General features: G+C 45.8%; 1 protein-coding gene across 8 annotated transcripts in view; it reads left to right on the forward strand.

Annotated features, from left to right (window-relative positions):
- Positions 1–2086: 2086 nt before the first annotated feature.
- Positions 2087–22500, forward strand: part of LOC110487940 (uncharacterized) — a 145383-nt gene continuing 124969 nt past the window's right edge. For 4 of the 8 annotated variants that reach the window (XM_090227567.1, XM_090227570.1, XM_036971044.2 and 1 more), the window contains exons 1-3: positions 2087–2497; positions 15934–16050; positions 22362–22430. In XM_090227567.1, the coding sequence (XP_090083693.1) occupies positions 15975–16050; positions 22362–22430 (145 nt within the window). In that variant the 5' untranslated portion in view covers positions 2087–2497; positions 15934–15974. Of the gene's footprint in view, positions 2498–14669; positions 15040–15933; positions 16051–22361; positions 22431–22500 lie in introns of those variants that run through there. The other 4 variants (XM_036971045.2, XM_090227571.1, XM_090227568.1 and 1 more) reach the window with 3 other exon arrangements.

Genomic DNA, 22500 nt, shown 5'->3' on the forward strand with positions numbered 1-22500 from the left:
GTTTGGAGGTTAGTTAGCACAGTGTCTGAAGAAGGGCCAGAAGTATACAGAATGGTGTCGTCTGCGTAGAGGTGGATCAGGGAATCACCCGCAGCAAAAGCGACATCATTGATATATACAGAGAAAAGAGTCGGCCTGAGAATTGAACCCTGTGGTACCCCCATAGAGACTGCCAGAGGTCCGGACAACAGGCCGATTTGACACACTGAACTCTGTCTGAGAAGTACTTAGTGAACCAGGCGAAGCAGTCATTAGAGAAACCAAGGCTATTGAGTCTGCCGATAAGAATACGATGATTGACAGAGTCGAAAGCCTTGGCCATGTCGATGAAGACGGCTGCAAAGTACTGTCTTTTATCGATGGCGGTTATTATATCGTTTTGTACCTTGAGCGTGGCTGAGGTGCACCCGTGACCGGCTCGGAAACCGGATTGCACAGCAGAGAAGGTATGGTGGGATTGGAGGCAACATTGATGCTGTCTGTGGTTCATCAGGTAGGTGTGTGTGTGTGTGTGTGTGTGTGTGTGTGTGTGTGTGTGTGTGTGTGTGTGTGTGTGTGTGTGTGTGTGTGTGTGTGTTAGTCTGGCGGATAGGTGAAATAATTGTTCCATTTTATGATACAGTAATACTAAACTCAGCAAAAAAGAACTGTCCCTTTTTCAGGACCATGTCTTTGAAATAACTTCACAGATCTTCATTGTGACGGGTTTAAACACTGTTATCCATGCTTGTTCAATGAACCATAAACAATTAAGGAACATGCACCTGTGGAGCGGTCGTGAAGACACTAACAGCTTACAGATGGTAGGCAATTAACACAACAGTTATGAAATCTTAGGACACTAAAGAGGCCTTAATACTGACTCGCAGATTTAATCCATTACCTCCCTGGCAGTCATTGCCATATATGCCGCTGAAAAATATGCTATGAAACCCAATATACAATAGTTACTGCTTGGATAGAGGTCATCAGAGGAAGGGAGGGAGGGAGGGAGGGAGGGAGGGAGGGAGGGAGGGAGAGGGAGTGGATGAAAAGAAGTAGGTAGGGAAAGGGGGGAGGGGAGGGAGGGGAGGGGATGAAAAGAAGGGAGGGAGGGAGGGAGGGGACGAAAAGAAGTAGGTAGGTAAGGGGAGGGGGGAGGGAGGGAGGGGATGAAAAGAACTAGGTTGGTAAGGGGAGGCGGGAGGGAGGGAGGGGATGAAAATAATTAGGTTGGTAAGGGGAGGGAGAGAGGGGAGGGCAGGGATGAAAATAAGTAGGTAGGTAAGAGGAGGGAGAGAGGAGAGGGAGGGAGGGAGGGAGGGGGGGGGGACGAAAAGAAGTAGGTAGGTAAGGGGGGGAGAAGGGGGAGTGAGGGAGGGAGGGAGGGGTGAAACGAAGTAGGCAGGTAAGGGGAGGGAGAGAGGGGAGGGAGGGAGGGAGGGGGGTGAAAAGAAGTAGGGAGGTAAGGGAGAGAGGGAGGGAGGGGGGAGGAAGGGAGGGGATGAAAATAAGTAGGTTGGTAATGGGAGGGAGGGAGGGAGGGAGGGACGGGGAGGGAGGGGGAGGGAGAGACGGGGAGGGAGGGAGGGAGGGGACGAAAAGAAGTAGGTAGGTAAGGGGAGGGGGGAGGGAGGGAGGGGATGAAAAGAACTAGGTTGGTAAGGGGAGGGAGAGAGGGGAGGGCAGGGATGAAAATAAGTAGATAGGTAAGAGGAGGGAGAGAGGAGAGGGAGGGAGGGAGGGGGGGACGAAAAGAAGTAGGTAGGTAAGGGGGGGAGAAGGGGGAGTGAGGGAGGGAGGGGGTGAAACGAAGTAGGCAGGTAAGGGGAGGGAGAGAGGGGAGGGAGGGAGGGAGGGAGGGAGAGACGGAGGGAGGGAGGGAGAGACGGGGAGGGAGGGAGAGACGTGGAGAGAGGGAGGGAGTGAGGAGGAGACGGGGAGGGAGGGAGGGAGGGAGGGCGGGCGGGAGGGAGGGAGGGCGGGCGGGAGGGAGAGACGGGGAGGGAGGAAGGGAGAGATGGGGAGGGTGAGACGGGGAGGGAGGGAGTGAGAGATGGGGAGGGAGGGAGAGACAGGGAGGGAGGGAGGGACAGGGAGGGAGGGAGGGGGAAGGAGAGACAGGGAGGTAGGGAGGGAGAAACGGGGAGGGAGTGGGGAGAGAGGGCCTCGCCAGAGGCTCATTTTCCAACCTTGGACCAGGTGATGTCACGACATGTTCAAACTGGAGGATGTCCCAGAGAAAGTGAGAAAAGACAGAAGAGAGAGAAAATAAACTTTTTTCGAACAACTGCCAGCAAAAAGAGGGGAGGGGAAAGAAGTTGGACATGATCACTCTGGCAGTAACTTCTTCTTCTCCCCCCCCCCCCCCCCCTGGTAAGAAGGTTCCAGCAGAGAAAGCCTTAAGGGAAAAACGGTGTGGATTACAAACCGGACAGCAGCAAAAGGATTTTACCCACCTCAGCACGAATACATGTTGGATTAATGTGGTCGTAACTGCGGGGATCTATCAATAGCTGTAAGTATGGATAACACTTTTATCGATTCCATTCGCGCTAAAGCAAGTCATTTCTGTCAGTAGCGCACTTCTTTCCCAGGCTACAATATTTAATGATAGGCCTGCAATGCAAGTGGTGCATTTTACTTTAGATAGTTTGCCAACTAATTATGTTGTTTGATAAATTGAATTAGGCTATGGGGCTGTAGGTAATAGAATAGCAACATCTACTTGGAAACAGAGTACTCCGAGGTGTTTATCAACCAATCAATTGATTCGCCTACCTAATGTGCGCATTGAGTAGCCTATAACTTAAATGGCCGATTTTGTAACGAAGAACTTGCTGAGAGCAATTACACGCAATTTAACATGTTATGACTGAAGTGGTAAACCAAGTGGGAATCTTTGGAAGTTTTCCAAAAGAAGTGGAGCCTGATGATGATCGTAGTATTATAGATGATTACCATTGGCGCAGTTCTAGAATCTGCACTATGTTCAATATACCGTAGCCTTACAATATGAGTGAGGGAATCAGGGAAAAAATAGAATTGACTTTAGATCAGTTTCTAGCTGCAACTTCATCCGCGGATAGATTTGGTGAAGAAGTGAATTAGTGTGTAACTTTAGTTTCATGTGGCTGCCTTTGCCCAATGGAGACGAAATATCTGCATTCAAAGACGTGGGGTTTTCGAACGTCAAACTTTTATGTAGGACTAATGTGATAGGACTACTACGTTCACCAATCGCCTATGGGAAGCTAATTCCCCACCGCTCAACCAACCAACCAAAGCACCGAGCAACTCTCCACGGCGATGGAATTGAATAGATTTCTGTCATGGATTTCTATAATGCCCACTATGAGTTATTTCCACTGCGTTGGAGCACCGATTATCTGGATGTTTGCCAGACTTAACTTACTTTGGAAGCTTTCCAGGTGTCACCATTGACAGATAAGTGTGGAAATACTGTCAGTCGATATACTTTTCTCATGACCCTATAATATTCATCTCCAGCTTCTTTGGTCTTTTCAAAGGGGGATGATTTAGTCTACCCTTCTCTTGAAGGTTGAGCGGTGCCATGGAAAATGTTTGTAAATGTGATGTCAGCCAACCTAAACTACTACTTTTTACGCATGAGTTGGAAATAAGAACCCCCCTCACACACACACACACACACACACACACACACACACACACACACACACACACACACACACACACACACACACACATTTAGTGCCCCCCCTGACAACAAAGAGGGGAAATTACGTTTTAGAGTCCCTGCAATTCTACACATTTCGCCATGGGGCAGGCAGAAGATTGAGCAATTTTATAACTAATATCCTGCAATCCTACACATTTTTGCCACAGGGTGAAGAGACATTTTTGCCCCAGGGTGGAGAGACATTATTGCCACAGGGTGGAGAGACATTATTGCCACAGGGTGAAGAGACATTTTTGCCACAGGGTGGAGAGATGTTTTTGCCAAAGGGTGGAGATACATTTTTGCCACAGGGTGGAGAGACATGTTTTACCACAGGGTGGAGAGACATTATTGCCACAGGGTGGAGAGACATTTTTGCCACAGGGTGGAGAGACATTATTGCCACAGGGTGGAGAGACATTATTGCCACAGGGTGGAGAGACATTTTTGCCACAGGGTGGAGAGACATTATTGCCACAGGGTGGAGAGACATTATTGCCACAGGGTGGAGAGACATTTTTGCCACAGGGTGGAGAGATGTTTTTGCCACAGGGTGGAGAGACGTTTTTGCCACAGGGTGGAGAGACATTTTTGCCACAGGGTGGAGAGACATTATTGCCACAGGGTGGAGAGACATTTTTGCCACAGGGTGGAGAGACATTATTGCCACAGGGTGGAGAGACATTTTTGCCACAGGGTGAAGAGACATTATTGCCACAGGGTGGAGAGACATTTTTGCCACAGGGTGAAGAGACATTATTGCCACAGGGCGGAGAGACATTTTTGCCGTTTTAAGCTAATGTCCTGCAATTCTACACATTTTGGCAGGGGGCCCTAAGTAACCCCTTGTGTCACTTATTACTGGGGCCGGTCCTGGTTGAAGGCTATCACAAAGGTCTACCATCCAAAGGTCTTGTAAATAGGGCAGTTTTTTTCCCCCATACACCTGTTCAGAAAAACAACTTTGGGCCTATAGCTTAAAGGTCCATGGTCTGGCCACATGGTCAGGCCACATGGTCAGGAGAAGCTCCTTGCCCAAACTTTTCAGTTCGCTGCAGCTAGTGACTGGAACAAGCTGCAACAAACACTCAAACTGGACAGTTTTATCTCAATCTCTGCATTCAACGACTCAATCATGGACACAATTGATGACAGTTGTGGCTGCTTTGCGTGATGTATTGTTGTTTCTACCTTCTTGCCCATTGTGCTGTTGTCTGTGCCCAATAATGTTTGTACCCTGTTTTGTGCTGCTGCCATGTTGTTTTGCTATAGTGTTGTTGTCATGTTGTGTTGCTATAGTGTTGTTGTCATGTTGTGTTGCTACCATGCTGTGTTGTCAAGTGTTTCTGCCATGCTATGTCGTTGTCTTAGGTTAGTCTTTATCTAGTGTTGTGTTGTCTCTCTTGTCGTGATGTGTGTTTTATCCTATTTTTTTATTTCTATTCATTATTATTTTAGATCCCAGCCAGAATCCCCGCAGGAGGCCTTTTGCCTTTTGGTGGCCGTCATTGTAAATATTAATTTGTTCTTAACTGACTTGCCTATTTAAATAAAGATTACATTAAAAAAAAATATGACCAATCAATATTCCCTACGGAAAAGGAGTTTCAGTGATTCTCAGTGAACAAGGTTTCATTCTTAGACCCGTCCATGTTCGTGAGGCTGTGAAAAAAGTCTGCACGATTATCAAAACAATTGTTTCCAGTATCTGTGCACTTCTATGTGCAATTTAAACTAACACTTGTGACCTTTACAGAGCAATCATCTATCCCAGGTGTTATTTGACAGAACTGATGGGAACTGGAACTGCTTTGGCTTCACATAACGATCACTCATGAACACTTTCTGAACGCAGCCCAGTGGAGATAGAGTAACGATTTATCTCTGTCGTCCTTTGTAGCTAATTTGGTAGAGCATTTCACTTGTAACGCCAGGGTCGCGGGTTTGATTCCCGCAACCATCAATAAATAACGACTGTAAATCGCTATGGATAAAAGCATCTGCTGAATAACATATTATTTATTAAATGAGACAGACTTTGAATATTGTCTCCATTAGATTTGTTCAAGTCTGTGCTTAACCTGGGTCAGTGGATATTTGGAGGGACTGTTGTAGCCTGAAGACGGTTACTGCCTTCATTCCATGTCCCGTGTTGCAACAGGTCTGAAATACATGCATGCTTAGCCTATTTGTGTTTGTGTGTGGGGTTGGGGAAGCAGCTGGTTGTGTGTGTGTTCTTATTGCTCAGGGCTCTGACCCTACAAAATGGTTTTGAGGTTGTTTTCATAGCACAGTACCAAATGCACTGCTCAGCATCTGAGAGGGTAAAGTCCTGTGATTGGGCTGTCACTAAGGGGGGAATTCCGACCCGAGTTAAGCGCGCGTAAATGGAACGTAATTCCCTTATAAATGCACTTTTCTCTCTAAGCGTATTCTGACCTTGAATTGAAAGCATGAGACTCGCATGCTACTCGCCCGCTGTTAGTTTGGGGGAGATTGAATAAATGAAAGTGTGTCTACAGATACGACGTATTCTGACCTTGACTTAATTCCCTAACAATTCCACCACTTTTACGCTCGAGGAAACCATGAATAAGGTTTAGTGAACCTGCCGGTTCCAAGTGGAAAAAGCATCTACTTGATTTTCATCAGATAGAAATAACACCATTCTCCATGCCCTGTAATTTATAACTTGATAATAACTATTGATAAGAGCTAGGTAAATAAGTAATACATTTGGATAAGGGAATTGTTAATATAAATAACACTTGTTTTAGATCTAGTTTACTTTATAATCCCTGGAGACAAATGTGAAACTCGTCACATGGCAGCAAACTGAAGCATATCAACACATCAACTTTCCGACAGTAAAATGCTGTGCCATTATACAGAGTGGAAACTGTACAGCCTTCTAACGTGCAGGGATGTAGGCTAATTAAATCACTATGGAGAGAAGCGCAGACCAAGCACTAACAGTTTCAACCAGACGCATGGCGCAATACTTGGCTGTGTCATCATACATTTCCATGGTTAGTGCAGACGATAGATGAGGGTATAGACTACTATTGTACACTATTCTCCCTATTATAATTATGTGTACACTAATCTTCCAACATTACCATGGGTTGAATATCTGAATGTGGCACTTTTTAGAATGAATCAAAACACGGTTCTTTCTTTCGTGTGTAAAGGCTCTCCAAAACCAGTATTTTATGATTCATAAATACTTTCCTAAACCTAAATAATCTACCAGATTAGAGTATTTTTAAATCTACCAATTGGTGCTGAAACGGAGACGATATGTGCATATATTTAGATGGCTTTATTTAGTTTATTCCTAATATTCGGAATCCCTCTTGATATATTCTAGCGAGTCTGTCGTCAAAATTATACACTGTATTTAAAGGGATGGCTTAAAAGGTAAATGTACTGAAACCCCCATTGAATGAAAAGTCCACAGGAAAATATGTTGGCCAGCAAGTGGGCCGGAGGGGTTTTCAGCTGTTTAAATGAAATCTATTCAGAGCGCGCTATGTAGCCACATTTGCAGAGTGTGTTACCTGAATAAGGTATGTCTGAATACCAAATGCTGAGGCATAATGTCTGAATCAGCCCCTAAACGAGGTGGACATAACCGAAATCCTTCTTCCAAGAGTAGCTGGAGTTAACACACAACAGATGCGTAGACACAGACACACACTAATGCGCTTGTCACACACGCACACACTCAAAAGTATGTTTTACTGTTGTTGTGGGGACCAAACAATTGATTCCCATTCAAAATCCTATTTTCTCTAACCCTAAACCTAACCCTAACCCATAACCTAATCCTAAACTTAAACTTAACCGCAAACTCCTAACCCCGACTCCTAAACCTACCCCTTAACCCTAATTATAACCCTAATCCTAAACCTAACCCCTAAACCTAAAATAGCCTTTTTCCTTGTGGGGACCAACGAAATGTCCCCACTGCTTGTTTTACTATCATTTGAGGACTTCTGGTCCCCACAAGGATAGTAAAACCAAACACACACACACACACACACACACACACACCCTATACAAACAGTGCAACAACATTATACAGCGCTTTTATTGATGTTATCACAAAAATATATGCATGTATATTCAATATAACTCAATGTTTGTTTGACACTCGCCTGTCTTTTGTTTGTGTGTGTGTGTGTGTGTGTGTGTGTGTGTGTGTGTTAAGGTTATGTGTTTGTAGTATGTGGATGTATTCATGTCCTCTTCTCTCCTGGGGTGTATTCATTACGTCCTGCAACGTTTACCATTTAAGAACCAAACGGAAGCATACAGAGTAAACAGAAACAAAACGGGGAGGGACCTATCTGAATTTGTCCAATTGAAACTCTTGTTTTCATTGCAAAACGTTTTGTTAACTGTTACTGTTGCAAAACGTTTTTTTTGCAACAGACAAAACATTTTGTAATAGAATCTCTGAAATGAATACACCCTGCTCTCCTATGTTTTCTCCACAGACAGAGAGGCAGTCCCTCCTGAACTCAGGCTGGCACAGAGCAGCAATCTACGCTAGGCTAATACTGCCTTGATCTGCTACAGCCAGCTGTTAGAACACACTCACCGCATGGGAACGAGAGGAAGAATGAGAGAGAGAATAAGTATTGCCAGGGCTGACTGTCTCTGTGTGTCGAGGCCAAAGACATGCACACTGTCTGTTGTTACTGTCTGTGTGTGACGAGACATGCACACTGTCTGTTGTTACTGTCTGTGTGTGTCGAGGCCAAAGACATGCACACTGTCTGTTGTTGCTGTCTGTGTGTGTCGAGGCCAAAGACATGCACACTGTCTGTTGTTACTGTCTCTGTGTGACAAGGCCAAAGACATGCACACTGTCTGTTGTTACTGTCTCTGTGTGACGAGACATGCACACTGTCTGTTGTTACTGTCTCTGTGTGACGAGACATGCACACTGTCTGTTGTTACTGTCTCTGTGTGACGAGACATGCACACTGTCTGTTGTTACGGTCTCTCTGTGTGACGAGGCCAAAGACATGCACACTGTCTGTTGTTACTGTCTCTGTGTGACTAGACATGCACACTGTCTGTTGTTACGGTCTCTCTGTGTGACGAGGCCAAAGACATGCACACTGTCTGTTGTTACTGTCTCTGTGTGACTAGACATGCACACTGTCTGTTGTTACTGTCTCTGTGAGTCGAGGCCAAAGACATGCACACTGTCTGTTGTTACTGTCTCTGTGTGACGAGACATGCACACTGTCTGTTGTTACTGTCTCTGTGTGACGAGACATGCACACTGTCTGTTGTTACTGTCTCTGTGTGACGAGACATGCACACTGTCTGTTGTTACTGTCTCTGTGTGACGAGACATGCACACTGTCTGTTGTTACTGTCTCTGTGTGACGAGACATGCACACTGTCTGTTGTTACTGTCTCTGTGTGACGAGACATGCACACTGTCTGTTGTTACTGTCTCTGTGTGTCGAGACATGCACACTGTCTGTTGTTACTGTCTCTGTGTGACGAGACATGCACACTGTCTGTTGTTACTGTCTCTGTGTGACGAGACATGCACACTGTCTGTTGTTACTGTCTCTGTGTGTCGAGACATGCACACTGTCTGTTGTTACTGTCTCTGTGTGTCGAGACATGCACACTGTCTGTTGTTACTGTCTCTGTGTGACGAGACATGCACACTGTCTGTTGTTACTGTCTCTGTGTGTCGAGACATGCACACTGTCTGTTGTTACTGTCTCTGTGTGACGAGACATGCACACTGTCTGTTGTTACTGTCTCTTTGTGTCGAGGACAAATGCATAGACAGACGTTGACTTGGACATGAGCTTGTTAATGACATGTTAATAACATGATAATGACATGTTAATGAATGTGGGCATGTTGCCTGTTAACATGGCCCCTTCCGATTTTCACTCTATTTGCAAGGAAAATTCAGGATTTAGGGGCCGTTGAGGACCCCATACATACTTGGCCGATAGCCAACTTGAGATGTATGCATACTTTTTCCCTTGAATACTTAGATCTATCCAGGATAGGCTATCCCTTTGGCATCAATGTATTATTTATGCCAACTGTTAGAGTTGGATGGATCTCAAACTAGGCCTAAACCATCAGGATTAGACAGTATGTTCTTTCATTGCCTTGCAGCTAGTTATTTTGTGGAGGACTCAGTCCATTATCCTAGATGACCACAGATAGGGTTCTGGTCAAGAGTAGTGCACTGTATGGGGAACACTAGGATGGAATTGAAAACACCACCATAGTCTGTCCCAAGGGTTTGTGGGTAATTCCACATCTTTAGACAGGTGTGTACAGACACATAGATGATACACATGTCAGACTCCCAGTCTGTCTGTCTGTCTGGCTTCAGGGGTTCGTTGTACCTGTAAACATAGGGGTGGTATGTGGTTAAAGTTTGAGGTGTGTGTGTGTTGTATGTGTCGTGTGTATGTGATTGTGTGTGACACAGAGAACATGTCCATCAAATCAAATTTTGTCAAATACACATGGTTAGCAGATGTTAATGTGAGTGTGGCGAAATACTTGTGCTTCTAGTTCCGACCATGCAGTAATATCTAACAAGTAATCTAAACGAACAATTCCACAACAACTACCTTATACATACAAGTGTAAAGGAATGAATAAGAATATGTACATAAAAATATATATGAATGAGTGATGGTCGAACGGCATAGGCAAGATGCAGTAGACTGTATAGAGTACAGTATATATACATGTGAGATGAGTAATGTAGGGTATGTAAACATTATATAAAGTGTCATTGTTTAAAGTGGCTAGTGATACATTTATTACATCAATTTTTCCATTGTTAAAGTGGCTAGAGTTGAGTCAGTATGTTGGCAGCAGCCATTCAATGTTAGTGATGGCTGTTTAACAGTCTCTTGGCTCCTGGCTGGTTGACGGCTCTGGCAACTACTGGCTGGCTGACGGCTCTGGCAGTTCCTGGCTGACTGGCGACTCTGGCGGCTCCATGCTGACTGGCAGCTCTGGCGGCTCCATGCTGACTGGCGGCTCTAGCAGCTCTGGACAGACGGGAGACTCTAGCAGCTCTGGACAGACGGGAGACTCTAGCAGCTCTGGACAGACATTAGACTCTAGCAGCTCTGGACAGACAGGAGACTAGCAACTCTGGAGAGACGGGAGAAGGAAGGAAGGCTCTAGCAGCGCTGGACAGGTGGGAGCACCTGTAGGCAAAGGATGGAGAGACAGCCTGGTGCGGGGGGCTGCCACCGGAAAAGGCTGGTGCGTGGAGGTGGCACTGGATAGACCGGACCGTGCAGGTGCACTGGAGCTCTTGAGCACCGAGCCTTCCCAACCTTACCTGGCTCGATGCCCACTCTAGACCGGCCGATACGAGAAGCTGGAATGTACCGCACCGGGCTATGCACCCGCACTGGAGACACCGTGCGCTCCACAGCATAACACGGTGCCTGCCCGGTCCCTCTCGCTCTCCGGTAAGCACAGGAAGTTGGCACAGGTCTCCTACCTGGCTTAGCCACACTCCCTGTGTGCCACCCCCCAATAAATGTTTGAGGCTGCCTCTCAGGGTTCCTTGCCAGTCGCGTTACCTCGTATCATTGGCTCCTCTCTCCGGCTGCCTCTGCTCTCCTCGTTGCCTTCACCTGTTCCCATGGTAGGCGATCCCTACCAGCCAGGATCTTCTCCCATGTGTAGCAACCCTTGCCATCCAAAACGTCATCCCATGTCCAGGAATCCTGACATTGCTGCTGCTGCTGCCTCTCCTGCTGCTGCTGCCGCTGCTGCTGATGCGTCTCCTGCTGCACTTTGGGGTGGCGATATTCCCCAGGCTTTGCCCAGGGTCCTCTTCCGTCTAGGATTTCCTCCCACGTCCAGGAGTCTTGTGTCTTCGGCCGCTGTTGCTGTTGCCCGTTACCACGCCGCTTGGTCCTTGGTTGGTGGGTGATTCTGTAAAGGTTTTCCTCCTTTTCCTCTGAAGAGGTGTAGCAAGGATCGGACCAAGATGCGGTGTGGTAAGTGTCCATGGTTGTTTATTTAAAAAACATAAACTGAACACTATGAATACACAAACAATCAACGTGAACAAACCGAAACAGTACCGTGTGGCGACAAACACAGACACGGAAATAATCACCCACAAACAAACAGTGACACCCAGGCTACCTAAGTATGATTCTCAATCAGAGACAACTAACGACACCTGCCTCTGATTGAGAACCATACTAGGCCGAACACAGAAAAACAACCTAGAAACACAAAACATAGAATGCCCACCCAACTCATGTCCTGACCAACTAAAACAAACAAATAACACAAGAACTAGGGTCAGAACGTGACAGTAGTTAACTAGCGATTATGATTGATTGTTTTTTTATAAGATAAGTTTAGTGCTAGCTAGCAACTTACCTTGGCTTACTGCATTCGCGAAACAGGCAGTCCTTTTGGAGTGCAACGAGAGAGAGGCAGGTCGTTATTGCTTTGGACTAGTTAACTGTAAGGTTGCAAGATTGGATCCCCTGAGCTGACAAGGTGAAAATCTGTTGTTCTGCCCCTGAACAAGGCAGTTAACCCACCGTTCCTAGGCCATCATTGGAATTAAGAATGTGTTCTTAACTGACTTGCCTAGTTAAATAAAGATTAAATATAGGTATTACTTTTCTTTTTTTTTATAAAATAAAAAATTGTCAAATCGGCACCCAAAAATACAGATTTCCGATTGATATGAAACCTTTAAATCGTCCCTAATTAATCGGCCATTCCGATTAATCGGTCGACCTCTACTCACTACCCTCTGGAGAGCCTTACGGTTATGGGCAGAGCAGTTGCCATACCAGGCGGTGGGCAGTTGCCATATACAGCCCGACAGGATGCTCTTGATTGTGCATCTGTAAAAGTTTGTGAGTGTTTTTGGTGACAAGCCGAATTTCTTCCAGCCTCCTGAGGTTTAAAAGGCGCTGCTGCACCTTCTTCACCACGCTGTCTGTGTGGGTGGACCAATTCAGTTTGTCCATGATGTGCATGCCGAGGAACCTAAAATTTCACACCCTCTCCACTACTGTCCCGTTGATGTGGATAGGGGGCTGCTCCCTCTGCTGTTTCCTGAAGTCCACGATCATCTCCTTTGTTTTGTTGACATTGAGTGTGAGGTTATTTTCCTGACACCACACTCCAAGAGCCCTCACCTCCTCCCTGTAGGCCGTCTCGTCGTTGTTGGTAATCAAGCCTACCACTGTAGTGTTGTCTGCAAACTTGATGATTGAGTTGGAGGCGTGCATGGCCACACAGTCGTGGGTGAACAGGGAGTACAGGAGAGGGCTGAGAACGCACCCTTGTGGGGCCCCAGTGTTGAGGATCAGCGGGGTGGAGATGTTGTTACCTATCCTCACTACCTGGGGTCGGCACATCAGGAAGTCCAGTACCCAGTTGCACAGGGCGGGGTCGAGACCCAGGGTCTCGAACTTAATGATGAGTTTTGAGGATACTATGGTGTTAAATGCTGAGCTGTAGTCGATGAACAGCATTCTTACATAGGTATTCCTCTTGTCCAGATGGGTAAGGGCAGTGTGCAGTGTGTTTGCGATTGTGTCGTCTGTGGACCTATTGGGGCGGTAAGCAAATTGCAGTGGGTCTAGGGTGTCAGGTAGGGTGGAGGTGATATGATCCTTGACTAGTCTCTCAAAGCACTTCATGATGACGGAAGTGAGTGCTACGGGGCGGTAGTCATTTAGCTCAGTCACCTTAGCTTTCTGGGGAACAGGAACAATGGTGGCCCTCTTGAAGCATGTGGGAACAGCAGTCTGGGATAAGGATTGATTGAATATGTCCGTAAACAGCTGGTCTGTGTATTCTCTGAGGGCGCGGCTGGGGGTGCCGTCTGGGCCTGCAGCCTTGCGAGGGTTAACACGTTTAAATGTTTTACTCACGTTGGCTGCAGTGAAGGAGAGCCCGCAGGTTTTGGTAGCTGGCCGTGTCAGTTGCACTATATTGTCCTCAAAGCGAGCAAAGAAGTTGTTTAGTCTGTCTGGGAGCAAGACATTGTGTTCCGCGACGGGGTTGGTTTTTCTTTTGTAGTCCGTGATTGACTGTAGACCCTGCCACATACCTCTCGTGTCTGAGCCGTTGAATTGCGACTCTACTTTGTCTCTATACTGACGCTTATCTTGTTTGATTGCCTTGCGGAGGGAATAAATACTGTTTGTATTTGGTCATGTTTCCGGTCACTTTGCCCTGATTAAAAGCGCTTTCACTTTTGCGCAAATGCTGCCATCAATCCTCGGTTTCTGGTTGGGGAATGTTTCAATAGACGCTGTGGGTACAACATCACCGATTCACTTGCTAATAAACTCGCTCACTGAGTCAGCGTATTCATCAAAGTTGTTGTTTGATGCTATGCGGAACATATCCCAGTCCACGTGATCGAAGCAATCTTGAAGCGTGGAATTCTATTGGTCGGACCAGCGTTGAACAGACCTGAGTGCGGGTGCTTCCTGTTTTAGTTTCTGTCTATAGGCTGGGAGCAACAAAATGGAGTCGTGGTCAGCTTTTCCGAAAGGAAGTTGGCGGAGGAGGGCCTTATATGCGCTGCGGAAGTTAGAATATCGACGATCTAGGGTTTTGCCAGCCAGGGTCGCGCAATCGATATGCTGATAGAATTTAGGGAGCCTTGTTTTCAGTTTAGCTTTGTTAAATTTCCCAGCTAAAATAAATGCAGCTTCAGGATATGTGGTTTGCAGTTTACACAGAGTCAAATTAAGTTCTTTCAGGGCCGTCCATGTGTCTGCTTGGGGGGGAATATAAACGACTGTGACTATGATCGAAGATAATTCTCTTGGTAGATAATGCGGTCGCTATTTGAATGTGAGGAATTTTAAGTCAGGTGAACAAAAGGACTTGAATTCCTGTATGTTGTTATGATCACACCACTTCTCAATCATCATAAGGCATACACCCCCGCCCCTCTTCTTACCAGAGAGATGCTTGTTTCTGTCGGCGCGATGCGTGAAGAAACCAGGTGGCTGTACCAACTCCAATAGCGTGTCTCGAGTGAGCCATGTTTCCGTGAAGCAAAGAACATTACAGTCTCTGATGTCTCTCTGGAAGGCAACCCTTGCTCGGATTTCATCTACCTTGTTGTCAAGAGACTGGACGTTGGCGAGTAGTATACTCTGGAGTGGTGCGCGATGTGCCCGTCTCCAGAGCCTGACCAGAAGACCGCTCCGTCTGCCCCTTCTGCGGCGCCGTTATTTTGGGTCGCCGGCTGGGATCCGATCCATTGTCCTGGGTGGTGGGCCAAACAGAGGATCTGCTTCGGGAAAGTCGTATTCCTGGTCGTAATGTTGGTGAGTTGACGTTGCTCTTATATCCAATAGTTCCTCCCAACTGTATGTAATAAAACCTAAGATTTCCTGGGGTAACAATGTCAGAAATAACACATAAAAAAAAACAAAATACTGCACAGTTTACTAGGAACGCGAAGCGAGGTGGCCATCTCTGTCGGGACTGGAAGTTAATAATACTTACTGAGGCTGCCTGTTGCTGTGTCAGGGAACAATGTACTGCACATTCATACTCATTACAACTGATTGTCTCCAGCTGTGTCGAAAGGTCAAATTAGTTGTTGTGTTAGAAAAAAACACGGGTTTGACTGATTCATTGGGGTTGCAAATAACTGGTATAGCTGAGTATAGCGTAATGTCTCGCAGTGTGAGAAGTGTGGGTGTGTCTGTTTCCAGTCCCAGTGATGTCCAGATGGCTATAATGAGGATCATCAGACTACACGGAGTGACCTTTCTCCCATATGAATACTGGCCATCGGTTGGCTAATTCATATACATTGACTGTGCCTCATCACATTTTCAACCTCATCATTAACACATTTCCTCTGATTTAGCTATTACCATAATCAGGACACTTAGGGGTGAAAATGGTAGCTAATTCTGACGGTAGCTGGATGTGGGATTCAAACCTGCAACTCCCAGTTCAACACCAATACATCTAGTTGAGTTTTCTTGGAGTTGACGTGGTCGTGTACCGCCTGTTTCTTACAATGTGTTCTCCAATCACAGTGTTGTTTGATAATGTTGACTCTCTCTCTCTCTCTCTCTACATCCCTTCCCTCTCTCTCTCGCCACCTCCCTTTCCTCTATATATCTCTCAACCTCCCTTCCCTCTCTTTCTCTCCACCTCCCTTCCCTCTATATCTCTCTATCCCACCCCATATCCCTTTCTCCCAGGTAGCAGTTGAGTTGTGTGTCTATATCCAGAGGAGTGTGCCATGAGGAATCTCAGCTCCTTCCTGGTTCTGCTCTCCCTCAACCTCTGGTCATGGGACCTGGTGACATCATCCAAAGGTGAGTCTATTTTCTCCACGCAGTAGAGTCTGGTAAACTGATAAATACAACGTGTTCCAAGCCGTTTGTCAGGAGTAGAATGTACTATCTCCTTCTCATGTCTGCTGCCTCTACTTCAGAATTCTACTTCAAATGATGTTTCTGGCTCTGATCCTTTCATTAGACTTCCATCTGTGGTGGTGTTTCATCTATCTGAGTGTTTTGTGTGACCTTCCAGACTTCCATCTCTGTTCAGTCTGACTGTCAAAATCTCTGAATTCTCTGACTTCTGTGTCTGAATTTGAAAAGGGTGAAGCTTGAGTTCTACTGACAGCATTGCAATGTGTATTTAATCAGAATCCAGTGCAACCCTAGTCTGCTAGAGCTCTGTGGCTGTTTGAGTGTGTGTGTGTGTGTATATCCGTCGGTGTCTGTGGGTCTGTGCGTGACCACGCCTGAGTGTGTGGTTGAGTTGGTAGCTGTCAGGCCTAGCTGTGGTCTAAAGGTTCATGTGTTTGTAGTATGTGGTTGTATGTTCTATAACCCATTCATGACTCTGTTATGAGTCTATAGGCTGTCGGGCTCCCTCCCTGTGTGTGTGTGTGTGTGTGTGTGTGTGTGTGTGTGTGTGTGTGTGTGTGTCAGTCTATATATCCGTAGCTGTGACAACTCCCACATGGTCTTGTAGTGGGTTTATTATCTATCAGACAGCCAGGACCACCCATAAATGGAATATATTACATAACATCTCTCCCATCTCTAATATTCTTCCTGGGGCAATACCTCCAGAGCTTCCACAGCTCAGGGGGAGAGGCTCCCTGGAGAGCCCAGCCAGAGTGCTTCATCTGGGGCTGAGCCAGTTCGCTGCTCCCCTGAGACCCTGGTGGTGGGTGGAAGAAAGCACTTTGACATAAATTGAAGCTACAGCACTTTGTCAGTTTCAATACCCAACCATCTCCCTGCTCTTCTCCCGTGCTGTCTCAAACTCCAGAACTGGCTAGTAATGTGCTGACATCAGCAGAAGGTTGAGAGAACTGAATGAAGAAGGGACCACGCACAGAGAAGCTCCAGCATTCAGAACTGTATTAGTTCCACCCAGGAACTGTTAATGCAAAATTTGGGAGGGGTGTATCCTCTATCATGGACTTTTCCGGCCTATCGTGCACTGCAATGTGATGATCATAAGGAAAATGTGGGGGAGGGCTCCTGTGTATGTTTGTGTGTGTGCTGTAACTGAGAGGGACCAATGATGTTAAAAGGGGGTTTTAAAATCTAAGGAAAAATATGTGACCTCAAATCTTTAAATGTTTCCACTCCTCTCCATCTCCCCTCTCCCACTCTTTGTCTCTGGAAAAGTACCAGGAATGTTCCCTCCTTTCTCTCTCCCTCTCCCCCACTCTAACTCTGTTTTCCTTCGTCTATTAGTCTCTCTCTCTCTCTCTCTCTCTCTCTCTCTCTCTCCCTCTCTCTCTCTCTCTCTCAAACATCTATCTCTTTCTCCTTCTCCCTTGCACTACATCTAATTGTTCCCCCTATCACGTCATTATCTACATTACCCAGTGTGCACCTCTGCTCCCACTATGCACTTTAAGTGGTACCAGCAGTGCTACTGGCAGAACCAACTTTCTCCTTGATCCCACTGATCTCCTTGTCCAAAAATGAGGGTTGAGTGTATGTGTGCATGAGTTTGTGTGTGCGTGTGTGTGTGCGTGTGTGTGTGTGTGTGTGTGTGTGTGTATGTGTGTGTGTGTGTGTGTGTGTGTGCGTGTGCGTGCGTGCGTGCATGCACCCTTGAATGTACTTGTAAATGTGTGTGTGTTTATGTGTATCTATGTGTGCAGAACCAACCCTCCCACTGATCTGCAGCCCAGTCAAATTACAGTGGAATGCCACCTTATAAAGCAGAGAATTCCCATACTCCTCTCCTCCTTCTTCCGCCTTCTCTCCGCTGCTCTGAGCACCCTTCCAACCCTGCCCGTAATAAACCATGCTGCCAAGCTCTAGGGAACAGGGAACAGAAAATGCAACAGAAACAGCCTGCTTCAATGGAGCGCAGCCACAACCGAGACAGCTGCAGTGCAGACTGAGACAGGCAGGCAGGCAGGCAGGCAGGCAGGCAGGCAGGCAGGCAGGCAGGCAGGCAGGCAGGCAGGCAGACAGACAGACAGACAGACAGACAGACAGACAGACAGACAGACAGACAGACAGACAGACAGACAGACAGACAGACAGACAGACAGACAGACAGACAGACAGACAGACAGACAGACAGACAGACAGACAGGGTCCTTGATGTTTGGAACAGTAGCAGAATCTAGAGCTCTAACAGTATGGTGTGCTACATGGTCCTCTTTGGTTGCAAAATGCAGGTAACATTCCTAAGAATCTTTTTCAAGAAACCCTGGTTGGAGGATTCCAGATCTCTTGCTTATTCCTTTCTGATTTTAAACTGGGATTGTTGGAAAACCTGGGCATTTTGGAATAGGAATAGAGTCTCAGCTGGGTTAAGGTAATCCAGCAACTGTTGCTATCACAAACTGCAAACAGTTGTCAGTGGCTGGACAATACGGATCTGGTATGAGTGCCTTGGAATCAGCCATATAGTCTTCTTCTTCAGTGGTATTGAGCACTTTGGATCTTTAGTATGTACAAAGATGGCAACATGTCCTCCAGCGATAACTTTCTCCACCTCTCTCCTCCTTCTTTTCTTAACATCTAGTACCTATTTTTGTGCTTTCTCCTCCCTCTCTCTCTCCTCTTCCTTTCATCTGTCGCTTTTCTTCCCTGTCTCTAGTCTGCCATTCTCCCCCTGCCTCATCCTCCTCTTGGCATTTTGCCTCTTTCCCAACTTTTGTTCTCCCTATTTTCTTCATTCCCCTCTCTCCCCTCATTCTCCTGTCTCCTCCTCTCTCCCCTCCCTTGTTACCTCCCTTTTCCTACAATTCTTGTTGCTCCTGCTCCTTCTCCCTCTCTCTCTCTTCCCTCTCCTTTCTCATCAGTCTGTCAGTAGTCCCCCCACCCCACCCTCCTACCAGTCTTGATGGCTTCTACACCATCAGGTCTATGTCTTAATTCTGCCTCTAAATCCCTGAATGGAAGTCTAATAGGAGTAGGAGTGCCCCTTGGCATTTTTCCTATGTTGTTGCATTACAACCTGTAATTTAAATAGATTTTTATTTTTGGATTTTATGTAATAGACATACACAAAATATTCCAAATTGGTGAAATGAAAAAAAAAAATAATAATAAATAAATAAATGAAAAAGAGGTGTATGCATATGTATTCACCCAGTTTGCTATGAATCCCCTAAATAAGATCTGGTGCAACCAATTACCTCCAGAAGTCACATAATTAGTTAAATAACGTCCACCTGTGTGCAATCTAAGTGTCACATGATCTGTCACATGATCTCAGTATATATACACCTGTTCTGAAAGGCCCCAGAGTCTGCAACACCACTAAGCAAGGGGCACCACCAAACAAGCGACACCATGAAGACCGAGGAGCTCTCCAAACAGGTCATGGATAAAGTTGTGGAGAAGTACAGATCAGGGTTGGATTATAAAAAAATATCAGAAACTTTGAACATCCCACGGAGCATCATTAAATCCATTATTAAAAATGTTTGAGAATATGGCACCACAACAAACCTGCCAAGAGAAGGCCGCCCACCAAAACTCATGGACCAGGCAAGGAGGGCATTAATCAGAGAGGCAGCAAAGAGACCAAAGATAACCCTGAAGGAGCTGCAAAGCTCCACAGCGGAGATAGGAGTATCTGTCCATAGGACCACTTTAAACCGTACACTCCACAGAGCTGGGCTTTACAGAAGAGTGACCAGAAAAAAGCCATTGCTTAAAGAAAAAAATTTGCAAACACGTTTGGTGTTCGCCAAAAGGCACGTGGGAGACTCCCCAAACATATGGAAGAACTCTGGTCAGATGAGACTAAAATTGAGCTTTTTGGCCATCAAGTAAAACGCTATGTCTAGCGCAAACCCAACACCTCTCATCACCAGAGTCGGCTTTCTATTCCGCAACAAAGCCTCCTTCACTCACGCCGCCAAACTTACCCTAGTAAAACTGACTATCCTACCGATCCTCGACTTCAGCGATGTCATCTACAAAATTGCTTCCAACACTCTACTCAGCTTACTGGATGCAGTTTATCACAGTGCCATCCGTTTTGTCACCAAAGCACCTTATACCACCCACCACTGCGACCTGTATGCTCTAGTCGGCTGGCCCTCGCTACATATTCGTCGCCAGACCCACTGGCTCCAGGTCATCTATAAGTCTATGCTAGGTAAAGCTCCGCCTTATCTCAGTTCACTGGTCACGATAACAACACCCACCCGTAACACGCGCTCCAGCAGGTGTATCTCACTGATCATCCCTAAAGCCAACACCTCATTTGGCCGCCTTTCGTTCCAGTTCTCTGCTGCCTGTGACTGGAACGAATTGCAAAAATTGCTGAAGTTGGAGACTTTTATCTCCCTCACCAACTTCAAACATCTGCTATCTGAGCAGCTAACCGATCGCTGCAGCTGTACATAGTCTATCGGTAAATAGCCCACCCATTTTTACCTACCTCATCCCCATACTGTTTTTATTTATTTTCTTTTCTGCTCTTTTGCACACCATTATCTCTACCTGTACATGACCATCTGATCATTTATCACTCCAGTGTTAATCTGCAAAATTGTAATTATTCGCCTACCTCCTCATGCCTTTTGCACACAATGTTTATAGACTCTCCTTTTTTTCTACTGTGTTATTGACTTGTTAATTGTTTACTCCATGTGTAACTCTGTGTTGTCTGTTCACACTGCTATGCTTTATCTTGGCCAGGTCGCAGTTGCAAATGAGAACTTGTTCTCAACTAGCCTACCTGGTTAAATAAAGGTGAAATAAAAATAAAATAAAAAAAAACCAGAGAACACCATTCAAACAGTGAAGCATGGTGGTGGCAGCATCATGCTGGGGGGATGTTTTTAATCGACAGGGACTGGGAAACTGGTCAGAATTGAAGGAATGATGGATGATGCTAAATACAGGGAAATTCTTGTGGGAAACCTGTTTCAGTCTTTCAGAGATCTGAGACTGGGAATGAGGTTCACCTTCCAGCAGGACAAAGCCCTGACCTCAATCCAATTGAGAATCTGTGGTATGACTTAAAGATTGCTGTACACCTGCGGAACCCATCCCACTTGAAGGAGCTGGAGCAGTTTTACCTTGAAGAATGGGCAAAAATCTCAGGGGCTAGATGTGCCATGCTTATAGAGACGTACCCCAAGAGACTTGAATCTGTAATTTCTGCAAAAGGTGTCTCTACAAAGTATTGACTTTGGGGGGATGAATAGTTATGCACTCTCAAGTTTTCCGTTTTTTTTTTCTTATTTCTGGTTTGTTTCACAATAAAAACGTTTTAGCATCTTCAAAGTGGTAGGCATGTTGTGTAATTCAAATGATACAAACACCCCAAAAATACATTTTAATTCCAAGTTGCAAGAAAACAATATAGGAAAAATGCCAAAGGGGTTGAATACTTTCTCAAGCCACCGTTCAAACAGCAACCATCACTCCTGTGTTCCATTGGCACGTTGTGTTAGCTAATCCAAGTTTATCATTTTAAAAGGCTAACTGATCATTAGAAAAACCCTTTTGCAATTATGTTAGCACAGCTGAAAACTGTTGTTCTGATTAAAGAAGCAATAAAACTGCCCTTCTTTAGACTAGTTGAGTATCTGGAGCATCAGCATTTGTGGGCTCGATTACAGGCTCGAAATGGTCAGAAACAAGAGAAATTAAGGCTATTCCATGCGAGAAATTGCCAAGGATCTCGTACAGCGCTATGTACTACACCCTTCACAGAAGAGCGCAAACTGTTTCTAACCAGAATAGAAAGAGGAGTGGGAGGCCCTGGCGCACAACTGAGCAAGAGGACAAGTACATTAGAGTGTCTAGTTTGAGAAACAGACGCCTCACAAGTCCTCAACTGGCAGCTTCATTAAATAGTACCCACAAAACACCAGTCTCAACGTCAACAGTAAAGACTCGACTCTGGGATGCTGGCCTTCTAAGCAGAGTTGCATAGAAAAAGCCATATCTCAAACTGGCCAATAAAAATAAAAGATTAAGATGGGCAAAAGAACACAGACACTGGACAGAGGATGTGTTGTTATATCATGTTTTTACCACGCTTTGTTTCCATTCATTCATTTACTTGTTCTTCATGTGCATTTTGACGTGCATGTATTGAACTGTATGTACAGTATTTTGTTCTGTACATCCCTTTTTTTACTCTCCTCTCTCTCATCCTCTCTCTCCAGAAGTACGATGCCCCTCCCAACAGGTAGATGACTGGAAGTTCCCTCAGACTGCCAGACACAACATCACAGGTAAATAACACACACACAATACACACACACCACACAAGACAGTACTACTTCCTTTGTTGATCCTTTGTGA

The sequence above is a fragment of the Oncorhynchus mykiss genome, chromosome 30, assembly GCF_057628025.1.
Source record: "Oncorhynchus mykiss isolate SJ-2025 chromosome 30, ASM5762802v1, whole genome shotgun sequence".
Taxonomy (NCBI): Eukaryota; Metazoa; Chordata; class Actinopteri; order Salmoniformes; family Salmonidae; genus Oncorhynchus; species Oncorhynchus mykiss.